Source organism: Myodes glareolus, chromosome 1, assembly GCF_982192425.1.
Source record: "Myodes glareolus chromosome 1, mMyoGla1.1, whole genome shotgun sequence".
NCBI classification, from domain to species: Eukaryota; Metazoa; Chordata; class Mammalia; order Rodentia; family Cricetidae; genus Myodes; species Myodes glareolus.
In genome coordinates, this window is record NC_142026.1 from 56,964,343 (window position 1) to 56,987,523 (window position 23,181).

A 23,181-nucleotide genomic window follows, 5' to 3' on the forward strand; every position below is an offset into this window, starting at 1 on the left:
TTACTCAGGTCTGTAGAAGCATAGTCAGCTGCGGACATGACTTAGGGATCTGTGTCAGGGCCCTGAACAAACGGGAGTCCCCGGGCTGCTAATGGCCAGCGTTTAAGCTGTATGCTTACTATGCGCCAGCCTGGTGCTGTGCTAACTCAATTAATCCTCACATTGCTGAGTTAAGCCCATTTGACTGCTAAGAATCCCATCATGTGACCTGACTGGAGTCTTATATCTAATCTCAACCCCGAATTTGTGCTGGCAGGAGACTCCCTAGGCTCGGGGCTTAACTACTTCACAACAACTAATGGGAGCTAAACCAGGCAAGCCGTTAACAGAGCCAGATTAATCTCAGTGGCCCTGGCTTGGTGACCCGCTGTGTAATGTACGAAGCCTTTCACGCTGTCTCACTCCCACACACCAGCTCTGAACCATGAGCCTCTGGGTTCCTGTTCTCAGATGAGCGTGCTGACACTCAGAAAAGGCTGTGGCTTTTCTGGCACCGAAAGCCAGGCTGCGATCAAACTCTTAGGGTTTCTCCATCGGCCCTGACTTCTTGGACTCTGTGTGAGACTGCACCCAGCCCCTTACCCTCCCACTGCACCAGACGGCTGCGGCCTGTGCCCTCTCCTTCCGGACATCTGACCGTACTTCCCTGGTCTCCCTTTGCAGAGCATGCCAATTACTTCGGCGTGGATGAAAAGCTGGGGCCCGTGGCGGTGAGCATCAAGCGGGAGAAGCTGGAGGATCATAAGGACCACGGACCTCAGTACCAGTACAGGATCATTTTCCGGACTCGAGAGGTAGGGCCCGGCACAGTGTGCCTGCTAGATAACCTCCCATTTCTATGTCCTGGTTCTACCAGGTTCCAGGCCAAGGACATCCTTGCTGTTTCTCCTAAGAGGCCCAGTAATGTGATCTTGAGAGTTTGTCCATTTTACAGAAGAGAAACTAAGACTCAGAAATCACACAGGTTGCAGCAATAAGAAGCCAGGCCAGGAGCTGAACTTGGCAGGTGAAATCAAAGTTCAGGATCACAAACTCTTTTCCCAAGAGATTAACTCCAGTGAACATAAGGAAAAAAGGTGTGGTTGAAGGGTCATTTCAGGACTGGAGTTAAACTCCAAACCTCAGTCTAGTAGGGCCTGGGGCATCGCAGCAAGCCCTGCCATCATGCTAAGTAACTTTCACCACTACCAACCAATCTCCATTCTGAGCAGAGAATCCCACTGTCCTGCCCAGCCACCCCTATATTACAGGCTAGCTCCAGCAATGGGGGAAGGCACAGTGATGTACCCCACACCAATACAGAAGTCACAGAGATTTCATTGATCTCTCTAACTGTAGATCAGGGATAGAAGCTGCTATAGGCAGACTGACCTGGTCTTCTGCAAAACCGCAGAACTTTTTTATTTTAATTTATTTTTATGTGCATTGTGTGAACCACCATGTAGTTGCTAAGAATTGAACCTGGGTCCTCTGGAAGAATAGCCACTTTTCTTAACCGCTGAGCTATCTCTCCAGCCCCAAGACTGCAGAACTTAACTCCTCTTCTGCTCAGCTTAGCTGACTCGGCCTTTATTTTCTTAATGAATGCCATTCTCTTCTGTCCAGCAAGCTGTCTTCAGTCCTGGGCAAAGGGACTACTGTCCAGGTCTTCTAGGTAGTATTAACTTTCCATACAGAAGGATGATTCATGTCTGCAGGATCCCCAATTGGCTCTGTGTGGATCCCACACCTACACCTTGGGCCAGGCACTGACGGGTCAAAGAGGGTGAGAGAGATAGGCAGCCAGATCTAGGACACATTCCACCTTAGGGCTAGAGCCACCGCCCTGGTGCTGAGATTGACAGTTGCATGGGAGCCGCCCAAAAGGAAAGAGGGACGAGGAGAAGGAGGTCCTCAGTGGGAATGGGGGATGTTTTTCTTTTGTTTTGAGAACTTGTCTCCCGTAGCTAAGCTGGCCTCCAGCTCACCGTGTGTCTGAAACTGGCCTTGAGCAGCTCCTGCCTCCACTCTCTGAATACTGATGTAGCGGGCGTGCACCACCACATCCGACAGAAAGGTGGTTTTAGCTTGTCTTGCTCCTTGCCTCTGAGTTTAGTCCCCTGTAGGACAAAACAGGTTAGCAGCAGCGATGCAGTGATCTCACCTTCTGAAAGAGCCTTGGAAAGGCAGCATTTCCAAAGAGGCAGCCACCAACTGACACAGCCCACACGCTGGGGATCCCTGTGTGCTGGGCCTACACCCTGGCATAAAAACTCAGCAGGCTACCACTGCCAGGGAGTATACTCTGAGTTTGGGGCCAGCCGAGTGTTTGAGCTCATCCTGGCAGGCAGATGAGGCACTGAGGACAAGGACCCCACCCGCAGAGGCTTTCAACTGTATGACACATGGCTTCTGGCAGCTGAGGAGAGTGGGCTCCAGAATGACATGCCAGGCTGCAGGCAGTCCTTGACCTGTGTCCTGGGCAGCCTTTCCTTCTCACCTTTCTGGCCAGTTGAGCGCCAAGGCAGCATGTGAGGGGACATTCCTCCAGCTTCAGAGTTCTTTAGGACACATGGGCGAATGCTGGTGCAGTGACAAGCCGTGTGCACTCAGCGAGATGCATATTCTTGCAGCGGCAATGGCGGCAAACAGGCCTAGCACTGCAGTGCCGGCCCGCGCTCTGCCTTCGCCCAGACTACCTACACCAGTGTCCTAGTCTTGCCAGCTGTCTGATGGCAGCACTCCTGTCCTCGTTTGTGGCAAAGCAGATACAGAGCAGTTAGGATCCAGGTCCATTGTCCTCAGACCACCCCACTCAGCTGCCTCAGGGAGTCACCTGACAGTTTAGACTCGCTCCCCCACACTGGACCTGTTCATGGTGTAAGAACTCAGCTGACTTACATGTGCATGCGGTGCCCAAGGAGGTCAGAGAAGGCGTTGAAACCCCAGACACCACCATGCCTGGCACACACAGTGAGGGCCCTTAGCCACTAAGCCTTTCTCTCCAGCCCTAGGGTGATAAGTCCATCCCTTGAACTCAGGGTCAGGGCACTCCAGTGCTTTTTCAGCAGGTCAGGGTATGGCTTTTCTGCTTTGGTTCCTGTTTGGTAATTGGAAACTGCTCTGTGCCACCCTGGCCTCATGGGCCTCAGATATGCAATACACTCATCCCACCAAGACTGACTGGATGCCATCACTGCACAGCCCCATGCTGGGCTTTGGGGGTATAGTAGTGACCAAGGCAGCAGGGAAGCTTGAAGACTGCTCTTGTGGGAGATGGCAGTGCTACACAAGACAGCTTCATGTCCCGTGCCCGTGCCAGGCTACGTAGTGATAAGGTGGAAGACACAGCGGGGAAATGGGTGACTTGGGGGGGAGGTAGAGCTTCAGACAGGATGGCCAATAGAGGCCTGTCTGAAATACCTGAGACCTCAGGGAGCCGGGGCTGGGGTGGTCCTCACAGCTTGGAAGACTGAAGCAGATACATAGCGTCAGTTCAAGTCCAGCCTGGGCTTCAGCATGAGCTGTCTGCCCTCCATCCCCACCCACCCTACTCCCCATTCACACACACACACACACACCGCGCAAACCTTTGTCTGCCCTCACCTACAGACCACGTGCAGACCCAGCCCTGGGCTCAGGTCTTTGCAGAGCTGCCCTGTGAGGCCCTCAGGCCTGACCTTCCATCGTCTGGAGTTGGAGGAGGAGCAAGGCTTACCTCACCATCATGGAGGCAGGGCAGAGAGACACACAACCCAAATCCCCTGCCAGCAACAATGGAACCTGCAGTAAAGCTGTAGCGTGCATTGTTGCCTGGCATTCACCTCAGTGTTTGCAGTGCGTTGTCCCAGCCGATTCTCTCAACCCCTGCCACAGAGGTCCCGTTTTCACCTCCTTCCACAACTGGAGCCAGACAATTGCTTTTCCAAGGTCACCCACTGGCAGACCCAGCACGTCCTGCTTCTGTCTACCCTCACTCCCAGGACCTTCTCTATGGATCTGAGCTCATTGGACTATCTGTCCACTCATGTTCTTCACTGGCCCCATGACTTGGACAGGTGACCGTTCTTGTGTTTTGGTTCCTTCCTCGGTAAAACAGGCTTAGAGCTGTGACCTGACCCCTAGAGAGGTGTGAGTGGGCTAGGCTGGGAAGTGGCTGCACAGACTTCAGGGCAGGAGGAGCTCTGAGTGCCAGCTCCCGCCATGACTGACAACCTGTCCTAACTGTAACTCTTCCAGGAGGGCGGAGGCAGTGCTGGGGAATGGATAGACAGGGCTCCATCCTCCTGTCCACACACTTGCCTCTGGCCTCTGCACACCAGAGCACGGAGCCCAGGCTGCCTTCCAAACCAGCAGGCCGGCCTATCCCAGATGGCCGCCCCTAGCCGCCAAGCAGACAGGCTCCACTGGGCCCACATCTCTCAGCAGATGGTATGTGAGCTTTGGCAGAGCCAGCTTCCCACCGAGCAAGGAGCAAACTCAGGGTTGGGCTTAGGCACCACACACCTGACCACTGGCTGCCCCATGCCAGTGGCTTCTCAGATGACACACAGGGTTCCCCAGCCAGCCTCGGACCATCTGGCCCAATGTTTCTTCAGCCTGGCAAGAGGAAATTTCTGACAGACCTTTGAAGTTTGTTGTTTTGTGTTCACGTCAGGCCCTAACTCTTGTCAGTGCTGGCGTGAAACTTACAGCCCCTGCCTTAGCCTCCTGGGTGCTAGGACTGCAGGCATGTGCCCCTGTGCCCAGGTAGGCTGTGGCTTTGCTAGGCTTAGGAGTTTGGGATTTTACTTTTTGTCTCAGGAGATCTATATTCATATCCCAGTGCTTCTCCCAAACCCGGGAGATAGAGGGATACATTTCTTAGTGCTGGTTGTTGGTACTTTCAATAATACATAAATATGCGAAGTAGAAAAAGGAAGGTCTTACAAAGTGTAATTCTGTTGGAGGCGGGATATCTGCATTCATTTGGCACATCTGGTCTGTGCATGCGCCTCCCCATATCTCTGATGCATTCTGTTGAGGAGTGGGAAGGGACTGAAGCCTCCTTAGAGCATTTTGAGTTCTTAACTTATCTGTGACTTTGTACATTTGACCCTTATCTGCCTGTAGCCGTGAGTGGCGTGTACCCAGCTCTCACTGTATTCCGGATACAGTGGCAAGCTCTATGTGCGAATTTGCTTCCTGGAATCTTCATCCAGCCCAGGTTGGCCTAAACTCTTAACCCTATCCAGTTTCCAGAATTTGAATTGCAGGTGTATATAACCATACCTGCTCAAGGTAGACGTTCTTGTCCCCATTTTGTCAATGAGGAAATAATGAAAGTTCAAAGCCAGCCAGGACCAAATAGCAAACCCCTATATCAGTGAAAATCTGCATTAGTAAAATGTAATGAGAAACACTTGTAATCCTAGTGCTTGTGAGGCCAGTGAGTTCAAGGCCAGCCTCAGCTATGTAGCCAGACTAGCCTGGGCTTCATGAAAGGGTCTCAAAACTAAAAAGGAAGGGAGGGATGGGATGAGGAATTTAGTGAATTGTTCGGGGTTGCAGAGTTTGGGAGAAGGTAAAGCCAAGAGTCAAACACAGGCTGGCAGCCTCAAGTGCCCTGAAGTCCCTAAAGGGTCCCCACACCCAGCACAAAGAGCAGCCAACATGCATATGGGTTGGTCATGGGCCTGACTCTGACAGATAGATCCCTCTTTGCTTATGTGGCACCATGTCCTTTTTACAGCTCACTTGGTCTGTCACCCTCAGTAAAGGGATAGCAGATGTCAGAGGGCTCACAGCAGGTCTGACTGGAGAGAATGGGCTGGCAATGGGACAAGGGCAGGAGGCATTGGGGAAGAGCTGCTGTGCCAGTGGGAGGTGACAAAGGATCAAAGCAGGGAGGAGAGAAGCAGCTTCTCCTGACCTGATGGTGCCCTGCTTCTTCTCCTCCCCTGGCCTGAAGGAAATCCCAAGAGATTTTCAAGTGCACAGCAGGGGGCAGTGATGGGGCCAAGCGCAGCCATAAGCCACCTGTCTCCAGAGCAGGTTTTTGGCCCTCACTGACTTTTGACTCCAGCAGAGAGTGCTGCAGAACAGTGTCTGTAGGATACAAAGATGCTGATCCTGTAGGTGCATTAAGGAAGCCCACAGCCCCAGAGCCACCCAGGCTGGAGAGCAAAGCCCCTGACGTCACCGCTGTTGCCCTTGTTTCACGCTTGCTTAGTTCATGATAAGAGATGTGTTTGTTTGTTAATGCACGGCCAGAACTGGGAACTCCCAGCCATGAGATCACTCCATTCCTTCCACACACCTCTTGCCTGGGTCCTGTTTGGCAAGGGTGGGCTGCGTGCCTGGCAGCAAACCATGGCATGCTTTTGCTGCTCCGTGTGTCTGTTGACTTAGGGGAGTGTGTTTTTGCAGTTAACACTGGTCAGCTCTTGTGTTTAAACTGCAGCTTGGAACAGTATGTTTGGGGCACTTGGGACAGGCCCTGGGGGAGGGGTTTTGTTTGTCCAGTGGTTTTTCAGGTACCTTTCTGTACATTCTTCCTGTGGCTTCCACATACTCGGCCTGGCCTAACCTGGTGGCTAGCATCAAGCTAGTGTCAAGAGGACACGGCTACAGGGGCTCTCAGGACTAGCGGGGCATAAACTGGAACAATCACTTGGAAAACTATTTGGCACTTTTAGTAAAACTGAAGATTAGCATGTCTGGGTGATTTAGCAATTTGTCTCCTAGGTATAAACCAAAAAGGAAGTGTGTTCCTGGGCACCAGGAGGTGATTCTGCGGATGCTCCCAACAGTGCTGCTCAGTTGTCAAGTGCTCAAAGCAGCTGCGCTCAGCTGCACTAGAAAGGATTAAATCCATGGCAGTGCAGGCTTTATCCTCTCAGTGCAACATGGTGGATTCCCAGATGCACAGTCCTCAGAGAAAGAAACCAAGCTGGGCACAGTGACACACCTGTCACTTGGGAGACTGAGACAAGGATCTCAAGTTCAAGGCCAGCTAGACTATAGAATGAGATCTTCTCAATACAAAGCAAAAACAAACGAAAAGAGAGAGAGAGAGAGAAGCAGAGCATGGTGGTACATGCCTGTACTCTCGGCATTCAAGAGGGAGAAGCAGGAAGCAGGAATTTGAGGCCAGCCCGGGCCAAATGAGATCCTGACTCAAAAGGAGAGGGGAAGAAGCCAGATAAAAGAATAGTGACTGTCAGCTGGGCACATGGCTCTGGATTATAGCATTCGCCTAGTCAGCCATGATTCCAGCCCCAAACACACTCCTGACAAAATAATAATAACAATAATGAAAGATAATGAAGTAATGAAAGTAGGCTGGAATAAACTGGTCCTGGAAGTCTGAATATCCACATCTTGAATTGGGTGGCATGTGACCAGGTGTTAGCCTTTTGCATGTATTGTAACAGTTACATGTGTGTAGACGAGATGGCAATTTATTTTTCCAAAGAGAAGTATCTTGAAGCATCTTGGTGGTTGCCTGTCTGTAGTCACAGTACTCAGAAAACTGAGACAGGTGGATCTTTGTAGTTCAATATCAGCCTAGGTTACATAGCAAGACCTTGTCTCAAAAAAACAGCTCTCAGGAGACTGAGGGAGGTGAATCTCTAAGTTAGGGGCAAGCCTTGTCTACAGAGTGAGTTCCAGGACAGCCAGGGCTACTCGGAGAAACCTTGTCTTGAAACTGGGAGGTAGGCACATCAGGACTCAGTTCAGAGGTCCCATCTTTACACTGATGTCCCCAGTAAGAAGACATGGCCAGTAAAAAGTCCTGACCAGACAGGGGTCTCACATTTCACTGCCTGAAACTGGTCACATAGTCAGCTGTAGGAAAAGCCTGGGAAGTGGTAACATCTGAGAAAGAGGTCTGAGGTGACCTCTGACTAAACATTTTCAGCCTCTAAGGCACAGCCAGCTAAGAGGGTTGAACGTGTGTGCTCATTCCCATGCACACGCACAGAGACACATGTACATGCACAGGTGTGTGTCCAACCCACCCCGGGACCCAATCAGAGTGCCTGGTGATGGTACTTCTCATGAAACTGGTTGAACAGCCAGAGCCACAATTCAAGACCCAGGCTGGCACCAGCATCCTAGACCGGCAGGTCTCAGATGTGATACATACATGTCTACAATGACCGAGAGCCTCTTCTTTGCGAAGCTTCTTTTGTTCTTCTGGGGTTCGGCTTCCTGACTTACTCCCCCTCCCCACCCACCTGTCAGCTCTCCAGGGTCTTTGCTTGGTCTCTGCAGCTGGATAGATTGGCACACAGGAGACAGCTGCCTGTGTGTGTGCTGAAGAAAGGGGGATATGTCATCTCCCAGCCTCCCCTACACTCAGAAGTGCCTGTTTTTGTCCCACGGAAGAGAAGGTGGAAGCTCAGGATCACAGGAAGGAGACAGCAAGTCTGAGTCTTTGCTCACACTCTGTATTCTGCCTTCAAACTGTTAAGATCCTTCTCATCGATCCCGTTTGGGTGGAGGGGGTGGCTTTAGGTTTTAGGGTTTTGTTCTGTTTTTCAAGACAAGGTCTCATGCAGGGAAGCTACCCTTTGACTCTGTAGCCAAGGATGATCTTAACTTCATATCTCTTGTCTCCACATCCCAAAAGCTAGGGTTACAGCCCACCACACCCAGCTCTGGTTTTTGAGGATTTCTTTGAGAGGGGGGTTGTTTGGTTGGTTTGATTTGAGACAGAGTCACTGTGTTTCCCAGGTTGCCTTCAGCATCAAAATCATCCAACCTTGACCTTCATAGTGCCTAGGATTACAGAAGTACACCACCTTGCTGAGCCACACCTATTCGTGAAGACCCTTCATGTGCTGTAGCCCCCCTCAAAGCTTGAGACAGCCCTGACCATCCCTTCTCTCTCTCCTTTGAACAGCTCATCACGCTTCGGGGCTCCATTCTAGAGGACGCCACACCTACAGCCACCAAGCACGGGACAGGGCGGGGCCTGCCCCTGAAGGACGCACTGGAATACGTCATCCCAGAGCTCAACATCCATTGCTTGCGACTGGCTCTCAACACTCCCAAAGTCACCGAGCAGCTGCTGAAGCTCGATGAGCAAGGGGTGAGCCTGAGTCCTGCAACCCTTCCTGTCTCCATCTCTGCACTTATTTTTAGAAGTAACAAACTCCCTTAAGCTAGACTGAGCAACAGGAGGGAGCTATCAGCACACTGTAAGGGTACCAAGAGCAGTCTCATAGAAACAGCCTGGGAATGAGATTGACACTACAAGGTTTATATGAGAGAGGGAGCAGGAGCGTGTGCCAGTGCATGAACACAAACCCATCCCTGCCATCTGGCCCTTCCCTAGCCCCTGGCATTGCTTTTGGACTTCCAGACATGTGCAAACCCCAAGTAGCTGAGGTTTAGCTTTGGCACAATCTTGGTCCATGCCCAGTTGCTGTCTATAGGAAGCCGGCCCCAGCTCCCTGCTCTGCCTTAAGAACATTGTACACTCACACAGCCATGGAGAGGCAGATGACGGAGTGTCTCTATGGGACAAGCCCCACGTTGGTTCCTTCCCTACTGACTATGGCTTGAGTTCCCATGTGATCCCAGCAGTACCTGAGCTCAGCACCCCGGGACTCTTCTTGTCCCTTTCCCTCAACCTCCTCGGACCACTCTGCTCTTCTGCCTCCACAGCTGTGCCGCAAGCACAAGGTCGGCATCCTGTATTGCAAGGCAGGCCAGAGCTCAGAGGAGGAGATGTACAACAACGAGGAGGCTGGCCCTGCCTTTGAGGAGTTCCTGGACCTCCTGGGTGAGAAGGTCTGTCTGAAGGGCTTCACCAAGTATGCTGCCCAGCTGGATGTCAAGAGTAAGTGGCAGGCACATCTCTGAGTTCCAGGACAGCCTGGTCTACGGAGTGAGTTCCAGGACAGCCTGGTCTACGGAGTGAGTTCCAGGACAGCCAGGACTGTTACACAGAGAAACCCTGTCTCAGTTAAAAAAAGAGTTAAGTGGCACTGGGCAGGCCCTTAATCTCACCCAGCTCTTAGAAGGCAGAAACAGGGAGATACCTATGAGTTTGAAGTCATCCTGGTCTACATAGTAAATTCTAGGCCAGCTGAAACTACAAATAGCAAGACTTTGTCCTAAAAGATTAGATAGATAGATTGGTAGGTAGATAGACAGACAGACAGGCAGGCAGGCAGGCAGGCAGACATTAAGTAAGTGGGGCAGAGGAAGGCATCAGATATGGATGGAGCATTTCCCTAGATTCCACCTTCAGTGCCACCGAAAAGAGTTTAGGAGGGACCACTGAGGAGTCAAGGAGTCACCACTTCTTGTCTGCCTGACCAGCAGAAGCTCAAAGGTCTGGTGGTGCCAGGGCGAGGGTGCAGGCCAGCGGAAGGTATTGGACAGCACTGTCAGGATTAACAGTGTCCCCACTTGGGAAAACAGCCCTCATGTCTGACTCAGCAGCTGCATTCATAGCCCTGTGCTCTGCACACCTGTCACACGTAGTAAGTCTCAGGAGAACATGTCCCGAAGGATGCTTTTTATGTGCCACGTATTTTAAGAACATGACCATATACTGAGGGTTTGTTTGCATATAGTAAGCTCTAAAGACACGCAGGTGTGGCAGTACATGTTAAAATCCAGCACTTAGGAAGTTAAGTCAGGAAGACTGAATTAGAGACCAGCCATAGCTAGATTTAGTCTTTTAAAAAATAACAATAATAATAATTACATCATGGATGATTTCTTTATGTCTTTCATTTTTAAAGAGTGGATGTAAGTAAAAGCATCCAGTTAAAAACTAGCAGATGGCCTGCGGAATACGGCAGAAACCCAGGGGCTTAGGGACTGTGCTACACTAACTGGTGTTTCTATCCCAGCGGACTCAACGGGGACACACTCTCTGTATACGACATACCAGGACTACGAGATCATGTTCCACGTCTCCACGCTGCTCCCTTACACCCCCAACAACCGGCAGCAGGTCAGTGATCCCCAGCTGGGGCAAAGTTAGTCTCGAAGCATTCACCCTCCTTATGACTGGTGGCCATCTGCCAACCCATCTGCCCAGTGACGGTTCTTCTGGCCCGGTCCTGTGAATCTGAAGGAGGTCTTGGACCCTCAGTACCCTGGTCATTTCTCTAGGCGTCCCAGACAAAGCCCGATGTGATTTGATGCCTGTCTGGTACCACATCTTCCTACTGGTCCTTGGCTACCCTGCTTCCCTCCAGCTGTTTCATCTCCCTCAGGGTCTCTTGAGTCGTCACCAGTCTTATGAATGAGAAGAATAAATGAATCAACAGAATTTGACCACAAACTCAGACCAAATCGGCATCAGCAAAGCAAAATATGGGGTTATGTAACCCAGGGGTCTAGGAGAGGACTGGTTTTAGGTATGGCTGGATCTAGAGACTCAAAACAGTCTCGATAGTCCCCACCCCCATTGTTCTCTGTAGTGACTTCGTTCATAGGTCTTTTTAGCCATGACGGAGATGCGACCACGATCCGTGCTCCCCCAACCTTCCCATCACTCCAGAGGAAAGAGACTGGGCCTGGCATAGAGTGGCCCGTGAGCCAAGCCTGAAATATGTCTCCATCCTGGAAAGGGAGAATAGTTCAGGGGTTAGGGGTCAGGGGTCAGGGAGGTAATGTCCCAGAGAGGCAATGTGGGTTCCAAGAAGTAAAGGGTGGGTACTGAAAGATGGTAAGGAGGCTGCAGGCCTGACCAGCTCCCTCTCTTGGGCATGCCAAGACCACTGAGCCTGTTCGATAGTGGACAGGGAACCCAGGGTACTAAGAATTTCAAAAATAGGTGTTATGGGTTTTTTGTGTACCTGTTTTCTTGTCATTACAAATCACACTGTAGATTCTGTAGGTCAAAACTAGTCAAATGCAAGCCATTTCCTAAGGACACCCTAATAACATGCTCCCAAAAGCACTGGCATCGGGAGTAAACATAAATTTGAGTTCTTTGCCCTCTACTAGCTTTGTGACCCCAGGAAAGTGATGGTACCTCTCTGAGCTGCAGGTCCTTCCTCCACACAGTGACAGTATGGTGCTGGGTATTGGGAAAGATGTTTGCTTCCATGCATGGGTCCTGAGCATGAGGCAGGGGCCTGGTGAAAGCTTGTCCTGTAGAGTCAAAACCAGAAGCAGTTGGGATCCCACTATCTGCCTTCATCCCTGTGTGACAGAAGACAGGTCACTCCCAACTTCTCTGAGCCAAGCTTTCCCATCTTATGAAAAACAACCACGTGAGTTATTGCCACTGAGGGTTTTGGGAAGGTTCAGCGGGGTCATTAATTTTAAGATGTCACTGGGAGGTGAGCCTCATGAGAGGTTAGCCACAGAAAGCAAGTCTTGGATTTAGCAACTTCATTCATGCAGTTCAGACACAGAAAGAACTAACAGAGAACTAACAGGCCCAGACCTGGAGATGGCTCAGTGCTCAAGAGCCCTGGCTGCTCTCCCAGAGGACCCAGGTTTGATTCCCAGCACCTGCAATTTACAACTCTCTGTAACTCCAGTCCCAGGAGATCTGACACTCTCTTCTGGCCTCTGAGTCGCTAACACGTACATGGCACACAGACATACCTGCAGGCAAACACCCAATAACATAAAAATACAAAATATAAAGATTATCCAGGCATGGTGGCACACACCTTCTGCCTTTAATCCCAGCACTAGAGAACAGAGTCAGGTGGATCTCTGTGAGTTCCAGGCTGACCTGATTTACTTAAGGACTTCCAGGACAGCCAGAGCTACATGGAAGACCCTGTCTGAAAATAAACAAAAACGAACTAACAGGCTGGATAAAGTGGTTCAGGCAGGAGACTGCCTGTTTGGCACTTTAGGGCCAGTCTGGGCAATTTGGGAAATAAATAATTGAATACAAAACATAAATTAGGCATGGTGGCCAACTCCCTTTATGAGGCAGGAAGATCAGGAGTTGAAGATAATCCTTGACAGCGTATTGAGTTTAAGTCCTAGCCTGGGCTGCTTGAGACCTGTCTCCCCACCTTCCAGAAAAGAGAGGTGGAGTGTGATCTTGGCAAATAAACATGACACTGTGAAGACACTCATTCCGGTCTCCCTTGGAAATGGAAGCAGGGACAAGAGGGTGTGGCTCCTTGGGCCATCTGAGAGCCACCTGGAATTGGCCCTGCCTGTGTACTCTGCTGAGACTCTGCCTTGTCCCTGTGGCCTGAGCAGATCAAAGGCTCCGTTCTGAATCCTCCTACAGAAGATTTGCCAAGCACTCCTGCCTGTTAGGCTCTTAGCTCATAGGAAGCAACCAAAACAGTGTCCCATCTTCTTGTCACTGACAACTGGAGCAGGAAGACAGATGAGGGACAAGGAGACGGAGGGCCACAGTACAGAATGTGGCCATAAATATCGGGTGGGGAGCACAGGAAAGCAGGGGCAGGGTAGGTCTTGGAGAGTTGCTGTAGATGACAGAAATCTCAAAAGATCCTGAGGAGTTGAAGAGGGAGGCCACCTGGGGCCCTGGGGTAGCAGGGACAGTCGTTCCTACTGCTTGTGAGAGGAAGGCTTTTCTGGAATATTTGAAGACAAACCGGGCAGATGGGAGGGAAGCAGGCAGTGTCAGAGGCTAGGAGCCCACATGTGGGGGCTCTTTGACTTTGTTCATGTCCCTGAGTGAGAGGAGCCAGAAGGGCTCTGAGCATCTAAGGACAAGGCCTGGCTCTCATGCTCACAGGCGCCCTCTGGTGGGAGTGGGCATGGGGACCAGCAAGGCAGTCTGGGTAGGAGTCTTAAAGCTCATCTGTGACTCCCCTCTGCTTCCAGCTGCTGAGGAAGAGGCACATAGGGAACGACATCGTGACGATCATCTTCCAGGAACCAGGCGCATTGCCTTTCACCCCTAAGAACATCCGCTCGCACTTCCAGCACGTCTTCATCATCGTCCGAGTCCATAACCCCTGCACTGAGAATGTCTGCTATAGGTATGGCCAGAGTGTCCTGTCCCGTGCACAGCCAGGCCCTGAGAGGCTGGGGAGGATGTGCCTCATCCCAGATCCTACCTCACCTCACTTCCTGGCTCCCTGGTTCCGTTCAGGGCCTATGTTTCTTGGGAGCTTCTGTTTGTAAAAGATGGAAACCCCACCTCGGTCATTCACAGGAAGTTGCACTTGTGTGTGTTTGCTCCTGAGCACATCACGGGAAGGCACAGCTGGGAGTACCATGGTCCTGAACGGTCTATCATCCTTCCTGCTGTAGAGGGGGAAGGTTCCATTGGGCTGGGGTGTAGTTCAGTTTGTAGAGTTTGCCTAGCATGCACGAAAATCAAAATAGAGCTTAATCTCTAGCACTGCGTGAACCAAGCGGAGTGGTGCGTTCCCTAAATCCCAATGCTCAGTAGGTCGGAGGAGGCAGGAGTTAAAGGCCATCCTCTGCCTGGACTCAAAACGAGGGACAGGGAGAAAGAAGAAGCACACACACTGCTGAGCCTTGTACTGTCGCTCTGTGGAGGCCCTAAAGGCCTGGCACCTGTGCGTAAAAACAGAGGCACAAAGCAGATCTGGGAGAAGCTGGGGCGGTAGCTCCCTGGGACCCCCTCTATCTGTGACCCTGCTTGTGAGGTAAGCTTGTGAAGTAGGTTTGAGGAGACAAAGTCTCACTGTATAAGCCCAGGCATTCTTCAGACTCATAATCTTCCTGCCTCAGCCCCTGCATATTAGGTGACAGGCATGTTGAATCGGGTTGTGATTCACACATAAGACATGTAACCTAGGTCCCAAGCCTGTTGTGTGCCCTCTCCAACATCAGGGCTTCCTCAATTTAGTGACTGTCCCAAAAGACAGAAGGAAAGCCGCCCCTGGAGACTAGGAACAGGATAGAGCTGTATCCTTGAGACACCCACCCTGGCCTCCAGGCCCGACCGTCAACTTGTCCCTGCAGATACGAACTGGAACAGGTGTACTGTTTGCCATTGCTTGAACATGCTATAAAATCCAAACGAGAGCATGTAGCTGTGTCAAACCCCCACCCAGCCAGCCTCACAGGCAATGCACATGCTGCTTCTGTGCCTCCATTCCCTGTAGTCCTACCTGTTTCGGTACAAGTACCGGCTGACTGGAGCCTCTGCTGTGTAGCCTGGAGACATCCACTCAGCAGTCTTCAAGGCCTGCGCATACCAGAAGGGCATGCTTTTTCTTTCCTATGACTGCCAGGCATTCCATTGTGTGGCTGGGTGAGTTTCCTGCTGTCCTCCAAGGATGAACATTTGGGATTGCTTGCTGGCACCTGCACTGAGTCACTGCAACCAGCATCCAGTATGCAGCTGTCTAGGAAACGACTGCAGTGGGTGTGGGAGGCGAGGACCCTCTGTGTGCATTGGTGGTCTTGTTCTTGGTGGAGCAAGCAGTGTTGATGAGTTTGATTTTGGCATGCAGCTGTAGCCCATGTGAACTGCTATGTTGGATGCATTGCTCGGTGGCTGCCGGGGACCAGCACTGTCCGTCATTCTCCTGGCCCAAGGGGTGCCCGACAGCAGCTGTAGGATGCTGGCTGGCACCTTAAGACTCTGAACTGAGACCACTGAAATGAGTCCGGGGCTTAACAGTTTGCTATTTCTCAGCACCTGAAAGGTAGCCCTGGTGACAGAAGACAGGTGTTCACACACACCTGGGAAGAGGAAGCAGGCTGCTTGTGCCTCAGAGGTGGGCGGGAGGGTCGGGTAGCCCTTCTCCCCTCCTCCTCACTCCTTAGTTTGGTTGGGGAATGACACAGGATGGGGGAATCAAATGCAGGCAGGGCCTTATACACGCTAGGCAAGCACTTTACCACCAAGTTTTTGTTTGTTTTATTTCTGAGGTTTTTTTGTTTGTTTGGGTTTTGATTTTTGGGTTTTTGTTTTGGTTTTTTGGTTTTTTGTTTTGTTTTGGTTTTGGTTTGGTTTGGTTTTGGTTTTTTTGAGACAGGGTTTCTCTGTAGCTTTGGAGCCTCTCCCAGAACTAGCTCTTGTAGACCAGGCTGGCCTCGAACTCACAGAGATCTGCCTGCCTCTGCCTCCCAAGTGCTGGGATTAAAGACATGTGCCACCCCCACCTGGCATTGTTTTGTATTGTTTTTGAGGCAGTTTCACATAATCCATGCTGGTCGCAAACATGCTATATAGTTCAGACCCATAGTGATCCACCTGCCTCAGCTTCCCAAGTACTGGGATTCTAAACATGAGCCATCATGTCCAACTTAATATGTCAAAGTACCCGGGGTCTGGAGAAATGGCTCAGTGGTTAAGAGCATTGGCTACTCTTCCAGAGGTCCTGAGTTCAATTCCCAGCAACCACATGGTGGCTCACGGCCATCTATAATATAGACCTGGCGCCCTCTTCTGGCCTGCAGGCACACATGGAAGGAATGTTGTGTACATAATAAATAAATTTAAATATATATATATATATGTCAAACCACCCGTAACTCAAAATTCCCTCAGGGCTTGGTTGTTTTGGTGTGCATGTGTATGTTGTGTCTTCTGGCGGCACTGGGGATTGGACATAGGGCCTCACTCATGCTGGGCAAGTGCTGTACCAATGTACCCAGCCAGGCTTTGGCTCTTCTGAGACAGAGCTTTGCTAGATAGCCTGCAACTCAACTACATAGCCCAAGCTGGCCTCAGATGTGTGATCCTCCTGCTTCAGCTACCTGAGTGCCGGGATTCTAGGGGTACGCCACTCTGCTCAGTGCCCTTCCTCCTCTCTGTGCCTTCCTCTTCTGCCTTGTAGTCTCAGGAGCCTGCCCCCACCTCCCACTCCTCCAGGCAAGCTCAGGCTTGGTCTCCAGGGTGACTTCTTCCTGATGAACAGCCCTTTCCTGTTTTTTACAATTTAATTTAAAAAGACTTTTATTATGCAATATTTTAAACATTCTGAAAAGTGCAGAAAATAATGGAACAGACACCCATGTGCCCACCAGCAGATTTAACAGATGTTAGCATTTTGCCTTTCTTGCTTCAGTGTTCCCTCTTTTCTTTATTTTTAAAGAAAGAAAATGTTAGAGATGCAACCACAGCTGTCCCTTACCAACTCCAAGGTCCCCACTCTCTGGGGAGACCTACTCTGTGTCCTACCTCCAATTGTAGGAAAAATCTCGAGGCCAGCCTGCCCTGCCCTCCCACCTGGCCCCACTGAATTTCGTGTCCATGCATGCGTGCCTGTATCCATGGGCCTCGTGTAACCCAGGCTGACCTCAAACTCTCTGTGTGTACGAAAATGGCCTTGGACTCCTGATTCTCTTCCCTCCACCTCCCAAGTGCAGGGATTACAGTCATGTGCCACCATGCCAGGCTTCCTCTCAGAGGACCTTAAAAGACTGGCAGTACGAATGTCCTATCCCACACACTATAGGCACTAGCGAAACAGTTGTTGAGTTAGTGATTGCACATCTTCTAGACTCGCCTGCTGCGCACTGGGGAACAGGGGCCGGGAGGCCACACATCCAGCTGTGCAGTGCGTTCTCATCTTTTGCCATTTCTTTCTGGCCCCTGGCGTCTTCCCTGAGCCTGGGCTTGTAAACAAGTCCAGCCCCACCAGCTAGAAGTGAGGGACCAGCTGTTCCCTAGTCCAGAACTTTCAGCAGCTACAATTTCATGACTTAAAACCGTGAGTCAGGACCATGAGGAAAGCCAGTCTTTCGCTGCGCAGTTGCATGCTGAGAGGAATTGCAAGGCTCTTCTGCGTGTCTGAGCTGCTCCATTAGAGTTGCGACAGCCACCCTGGTTGACCTGGCTGGCGCACCGGCACTGCCCTTCATGCTCACACACACCCTTGCTTATTGGTGGAATCATTTTCTTCTCCCTGGGGCTGGAGAATCAGTTGAGCCAGGGTGGTGTGCGTGTGGTCCCCCTACGTGGGAAGGGACACTGTGCAGAGAATGACAGAGGTGGAAAGCAGGAGTCAGGCTAATCTCTGGGACCGCTGCTCTTGCTCAGTGCCACATGGTCAGCCACAGCAATCTTCGCAGACGTACCTCTTTCTGCCAGGGACCCAGCAAAAAGCAGGAGCCACTGCTGCCAACTCCCCACCAAGGATTTAGCAAAAGGCTGATGACTTCTCAGAGTATGTCTCTGAGATGGATGCCTCAGGAATGACGGGAAATGAAGCATCCAGACCAGGGACAGCAAGGAGCCTGCACTGCCCACCCCAGGCTTGATACAAACAGTTTCTAGATGCTGGTGAGAGTTGTGGCGCTGGGACAGGGCCTCCTACCAAGAGCAGTGGATGGGAATAAGGCACCGAGAGCCAGAAGCCCTCAGCCCTTGCCACTATCATGGTCTAGCAGGGACGGAGAGAAGAAAAATAAATATAGTTGTACACTACGTAACAGCTGGGACACACTCCAGAAATATGAGCCTGGTGGATTTTGCCATTACTCAGGCATTGTAGGGTGTGCTCACACCCTGATGTCAATAGACAATACAAACATGGAGTGGCCCAGGCTAGGCGGCCTCTGCTCACACCCCAGCATCTTTCCTCCCACCAGTGCCTCCCGTTGGCCAAGCTCACTTCAAAGCCTGAGCTTGTGGGACCCCAGGTGCAGAGGCCTTCCTCTTAAAGCAAGACAGATAGGCAGTGTGAGACTCCTCCAGGGTCATGTGTGGCACACCCCTGGGGACTTTCCCGGCCTCCTACTCCCTGCTACTGAGCTCTGACCCTGGGCTTGTCCCCTGCATGTACCCTTTCCCATTGGGCTGCCCCACATGCTGCTCCTTCTGTCTGGTATATCCCTGTCATCATGTCCCCCTCGCCCCACCACACTCCCCACCCCGTTCACCCCTCGGCCCCCCCATCCTGAGATCTCAGCTGTCACTTTCTCAGAGAACCCCCTTCACCCCAGACTCCCCTGTCTGACACTTCTTAGTCTTCGTCAGTGTCTGTTTATTTGTATGTGTGGTCAGCAGCTGTGGAAGACAGGTAGCGCTGTATCTGCAAAGCCAAGAGGGCCATGCAGGAAACCCTTCTCAAATAGATGGATGAATGTTACACCATCTCCCTGTCAGGACAGGAGGGTGCCCTAGAGGTCGGCCAAATGCCAGCAAGCATTGCGCTGTGTTTGGGTTGCGTAGGGTATTGTTTAATCTGTAGTCTACTTATTTATTTTATGTATTCTTTTGAGAAAAGTCTCGTGAATCCCAGACTGGCCTCAGACCTGCTATAAAACTGAGGATGACCTTGAATTCCTGATCCTCCTCCCTCCACTTCCTAAGTTTGGGGATTACAGGCATGTGCCACCACACTAGCTCCAGATTTCAAAATAATCTTTGTTGAGATTATGTGCAAAGTATATTAGTGTCAAGTGTTTAACAGAACTAAATTCCACACTTGCTCTCCGCATCCAGCCAGATAGTCCTCCATTGATGGTATGCAACAAGTTAGCATCGAACCCCAGCTTTGTAAAGAGTCAGCTAGAGTCCAAGCCTGCACCAGTTGTTTCTCCCTCCTCCTGGGACCTATCCATCCCATTGCATCAAAAGAATATCAAAGTATAGGCCCCTTGCCAGGCGGTGGTGGTGCAGCCTTTAGTCCGAGCACTCAGGAAGCAGAGGCAGGAGAGCCAGGGCTACATAGAGAAGCCTGTCTCAAAACAGTTATAGGTCCCTCCACCCCTTCCTACACTCACATCCAGTTCAAGCCCTCACTCAAAAGGCATTGGCAGCTGGACTGTGATGGCGCACACCTTTAATCCCAGCACTTGGGAGGCAGAGGGAGACAGATCTCTGTGAGTTTGAGGCCAGCCTGGTCTACAAGAGCTAGTTCCAGGACATCTAGGGCTATTACACAGAGAAACCATGTCTCGAACACACACACACACACACACACACACACACACACACACACACACACACACAAAGCATTGGCCAAATCAAATCATGGACAGGCTACAGAAAGGGTGATAAGCTTGTATCCGACTCTGACAGTAGAGAGAAAAAAAGTTGTTCATTTGATTTTCCCCCAAACTGCAATCTAACACATAGTTTACATAAAGCAAGACTAAATGAAGTCAGGACCAGAAGTGGTGGCTGTGATCCCAGCACTTGGGAAGTTAAAATGTCTTGAGTTCAGGGTCAACCTGGGCTTCATATTGAGACTGTCTCAGAAAACCAAGAGTGCCTGAGGATACAGCTCAGTGGTAAATCACTTACAGCGTGTATAAGCCCTGAGTCTGACCCCGACACCACACACAAGTGTGTGTGTGTGTAATCTAAGACTTTTTCTTCAACTTTTCATTCACAAAAGAGAAACTCTAGGGCCAGGATAGGGCTCAGTAGACGAGTGCTTGCCCAGCTACACAGGGTTCCATCCCCAGTGTGACAGACAGGAGAGAGGGAGAGAAGGCCTTAGTTTTGGTTTTGTTTTCTTTCTAAAGAGAGTCCTGTTTGTTAGAGACAGAGTCTTTCTTGTTTTTTTGTTTGTTTGTTTGTTTGTTTTTGTTGTTGTTGTTGTTGTTTTCCAAGACAGAGTTTCCTTGTACATGTCCTGTAACTCATAGACCAGGCTGGCCATGCATGCCCAGCTGGCCATCACCCTAACTAGAGGCAGAAATCTTAAGTAGCCCAGGCTTACCTGGAACTCCTGATCCTCCTTCCTCCACCTTTCAACTTCTGGGGTTACAATATACCCTCTTGGTTTTAAAGAGTTGTATTTTTCTCAAATCTAAATGGTTTCTCCCTCCTTTAGCATGGCTGTGACCCGATCCAAAGACGCTCCTCCTTTCGGCCCCCCTATCCCTAATGGAACCACATTCCGAAAGTCTGACGTCTTCAGAGACTTTTTGCTCGCCAAGGTAATTAATGCTGAAAATGCTGCACACAAATCCGACAAATTCCATACAATGGCCACCAGAACCCGTCAGGAGTACCTGAAGGACCTGGCTGAGAGCTGTGTCTCCAACACCCCCATCGACTCCTCCGGCAAGTTCACCCTCATCTCCCTGACCTCTAAGAAGAAAGAGAAGACAAAGGCCAGGGCAGGAGCGGAGCAGCACAGCGCTGGGGCCATCGCCTGGCGCGTGGCAGCGCAGGACTACGCCCAGGGCGTGGAGATCGACTGCATCTTGGGGATTTCCAATGAGTTCGTGGTGCTCCTGGACCTGCGCACCAAGGAGGTGGTGTTCAACTGCTACTGCGGGGACGTCATCGGCTGGACCCCAGACTCCGCCACGCTGAAAATCTTCTATGGCCGTGGGGACCACATCTTCCTGCAGGCTGCAGAGGGCTCTGTGGAGGACATCAGGGACATTGTCCAGAGGCTGAAGGTGAGAAAGAGGGCCCAGCAGAAGGTTCCAGAGTGTTATAGTACTCTTGCTGGCCCAGGCAGCCAAGCATAACAAACATCAGCCCTAAGAATAAGAACTGACTGACTCTCTGTCTCTCTGTCTCTGTCTCTCTCTCTCTCTCTCTCTTTCATGCACGCATGCATGCACACACGCATGCATGCATGTGGAGTCTGGTCTGGTGAGTCCTTCAACCCACATTGCTCCTGGAGAAGATTTGGGCCAGGAATCTGTGGTTGCCCATTCCTTCTCCTTTAAAGAACAAAAATGAGTGTTGATTGACCCTGAAAGTATATAGCAGATGCAAGCCAGATGCAAGTCTAAACTTACCCTAAATGTTCATGTGGAGCTAGAGATATGAGCTCAGTGGTAGAGCACTGTAAAGGCCCTGGGTTCAGTTCCACACTACAACTAAGATGGATTTTCTTTGGGAGAATTAAAATAGAACAAAAAGTTTTCTTGGGCCTGGAGAGATGGCCCAGAGGTTGAGATCATATACTGCTCTTGCAGAGGACCTGAATCCAATTCCAAGCATCCTTGTTAGGCAGCCCTCAACTGCTTATGACTCCATCTTCAGAGGCATCCAATGTTTCTGGCCTCCATGGGTACTGGGTCCCTGCACTCACATGAACATAACTACCCACAGACACACGCATACTTAAAAGTCAAAAATAAACTAAAAAGGTTCTAGACCAGGTTTGTCTAATGTATGGCCCTTGAGCCTCACATAGCCCAAGATAGCTATGAATGTGGCCCACTACGTTTGTCAAGCACACCAGTGTGTCAGATATCAAAAGACTGGATACCCCAGTGTAGACCATTAGTATAGAGGAGGGGCAAGGACCATAAAAATGTCCTGGAAAAGTACAGCGAAGAAAACAAACTTAAGTCGCATGGCTGGCTTCAGCTCCAATGCGTAGGCACAGTGGCCATGAGTAGTTTAACATTCTACAAAGGCCTACAGTGCAGTAACAGTTGTATCCTAGCTGGGCTCGGTGGCACGGGTACTAGGGTGATAGCAGTAGGAAGCAGATCTCTGTGTGTTCAAGGCCAGCCTGGTTGCAGTGAGTTCCAGCACATCCAGAGCTGTCGAGCTGTAGAGAGACCCTATCTCACACAAACAAGCGAATCCTTGAGTAAGGGTTCGGTCTGGTGGGAGAATCTTGCCTAGCATGTTTAAGACCCTGGGTTTTCTCTCTGGCACCGCAAAGTGGGGTCAGGGGAAGGGCTGAGAAATCTTAGATTCCTTCCTGGTGAACAATGCCAACTCTTGGCCCAACCGAAAGTAGTCGATTAGTGACTAGTGAGTTGGTAATAACAGCCTGATGCACTATGTTGTAAAGTGCTAAGACACACCTGAGCTCCATAGGAAGGCATGTGAGGTCAGCACTGAGATGGAAGGCTCAGAAGGGATTGGTACACGCCCAGCAGGCCAGAGAAAGCCACATTTCACAGCAGTTAAGAGTACGGTGTCTGGAGACCAGAGATGTCTGGCTCCAGATCCCCAGTGTGGCCACTTTCTGGCTGTGTGACCACCAGACACACTTAGACTCTGTGTGACTGTCTCAGTTCCTTTCCTGTTGCTGTGATACAATACGGGGGGAGGGGGGGCACTTAAAGTACAAAGAGTTTATGTAACTCACAGTCCGAGGTTACAGCCCATCCTGTCAGAAACGTCACCGTGACAGGAGATGAGGGACAACTGGATGCTTGCTAGTACTTAGCTCACTCTCTCTGTTTTGTATAGTCTAGGGTCCAAGCCCAGGGAATGGTGTCACCCACAGTAGGCAGGTCTTCCCCACCCTAATTAGCTTAATCACAACTGTTCCACAGGTAAGCCAAGAGGCCCTCCTCCCAGGTGAGTCTGGATTCTGTCAAGTTGGCAGTCAACAGGAACCACCATCATAGTGACTCAGTTTCCTCTGCTGGAAA

General features: G+C 50.8%; 1 protein-coding gene across 5 annotated transcripts in view; it reads left to right on the forward strand.

Moving 5' to 3' along the window:
• The window catches only part of Sipa1l3 (signal induced proliferation associated 1 like 3), a 212,749-nt gene that overhangs the window by 129,061 nt on the left and 60,507 nt on the right, over positions 1–23,181 (forward strand). For all 5 annotated transcript variants that reach the window (XM_085695202.2, XM_048439305.3, XM_087907031.1 and 2 more), the window contains 6 exons: positions 664–794; positions 8,870–9,058; positions 9,637–9,811; positions 10,836–10,939; positions 13,765–13,922; positions 20,655–21,231. In XM_085695202.2, the coding sequence (XP_085551328.2) occupies positions 664–794; positions 8,870–9,058; positions 9,637–9,811; positions 10,836–10,939; positions 13,765–13,922; positions 20,655–21,231 (1,334 nt within the window). The remainder of the gene's footprint in view (positions 1–663; positions 795–8,869; positions 9,059–9,636; positions 9,812–10,835; positions 10,940–13,764; positions 13,923–20,654; positions 21,232–23,181) is intronic.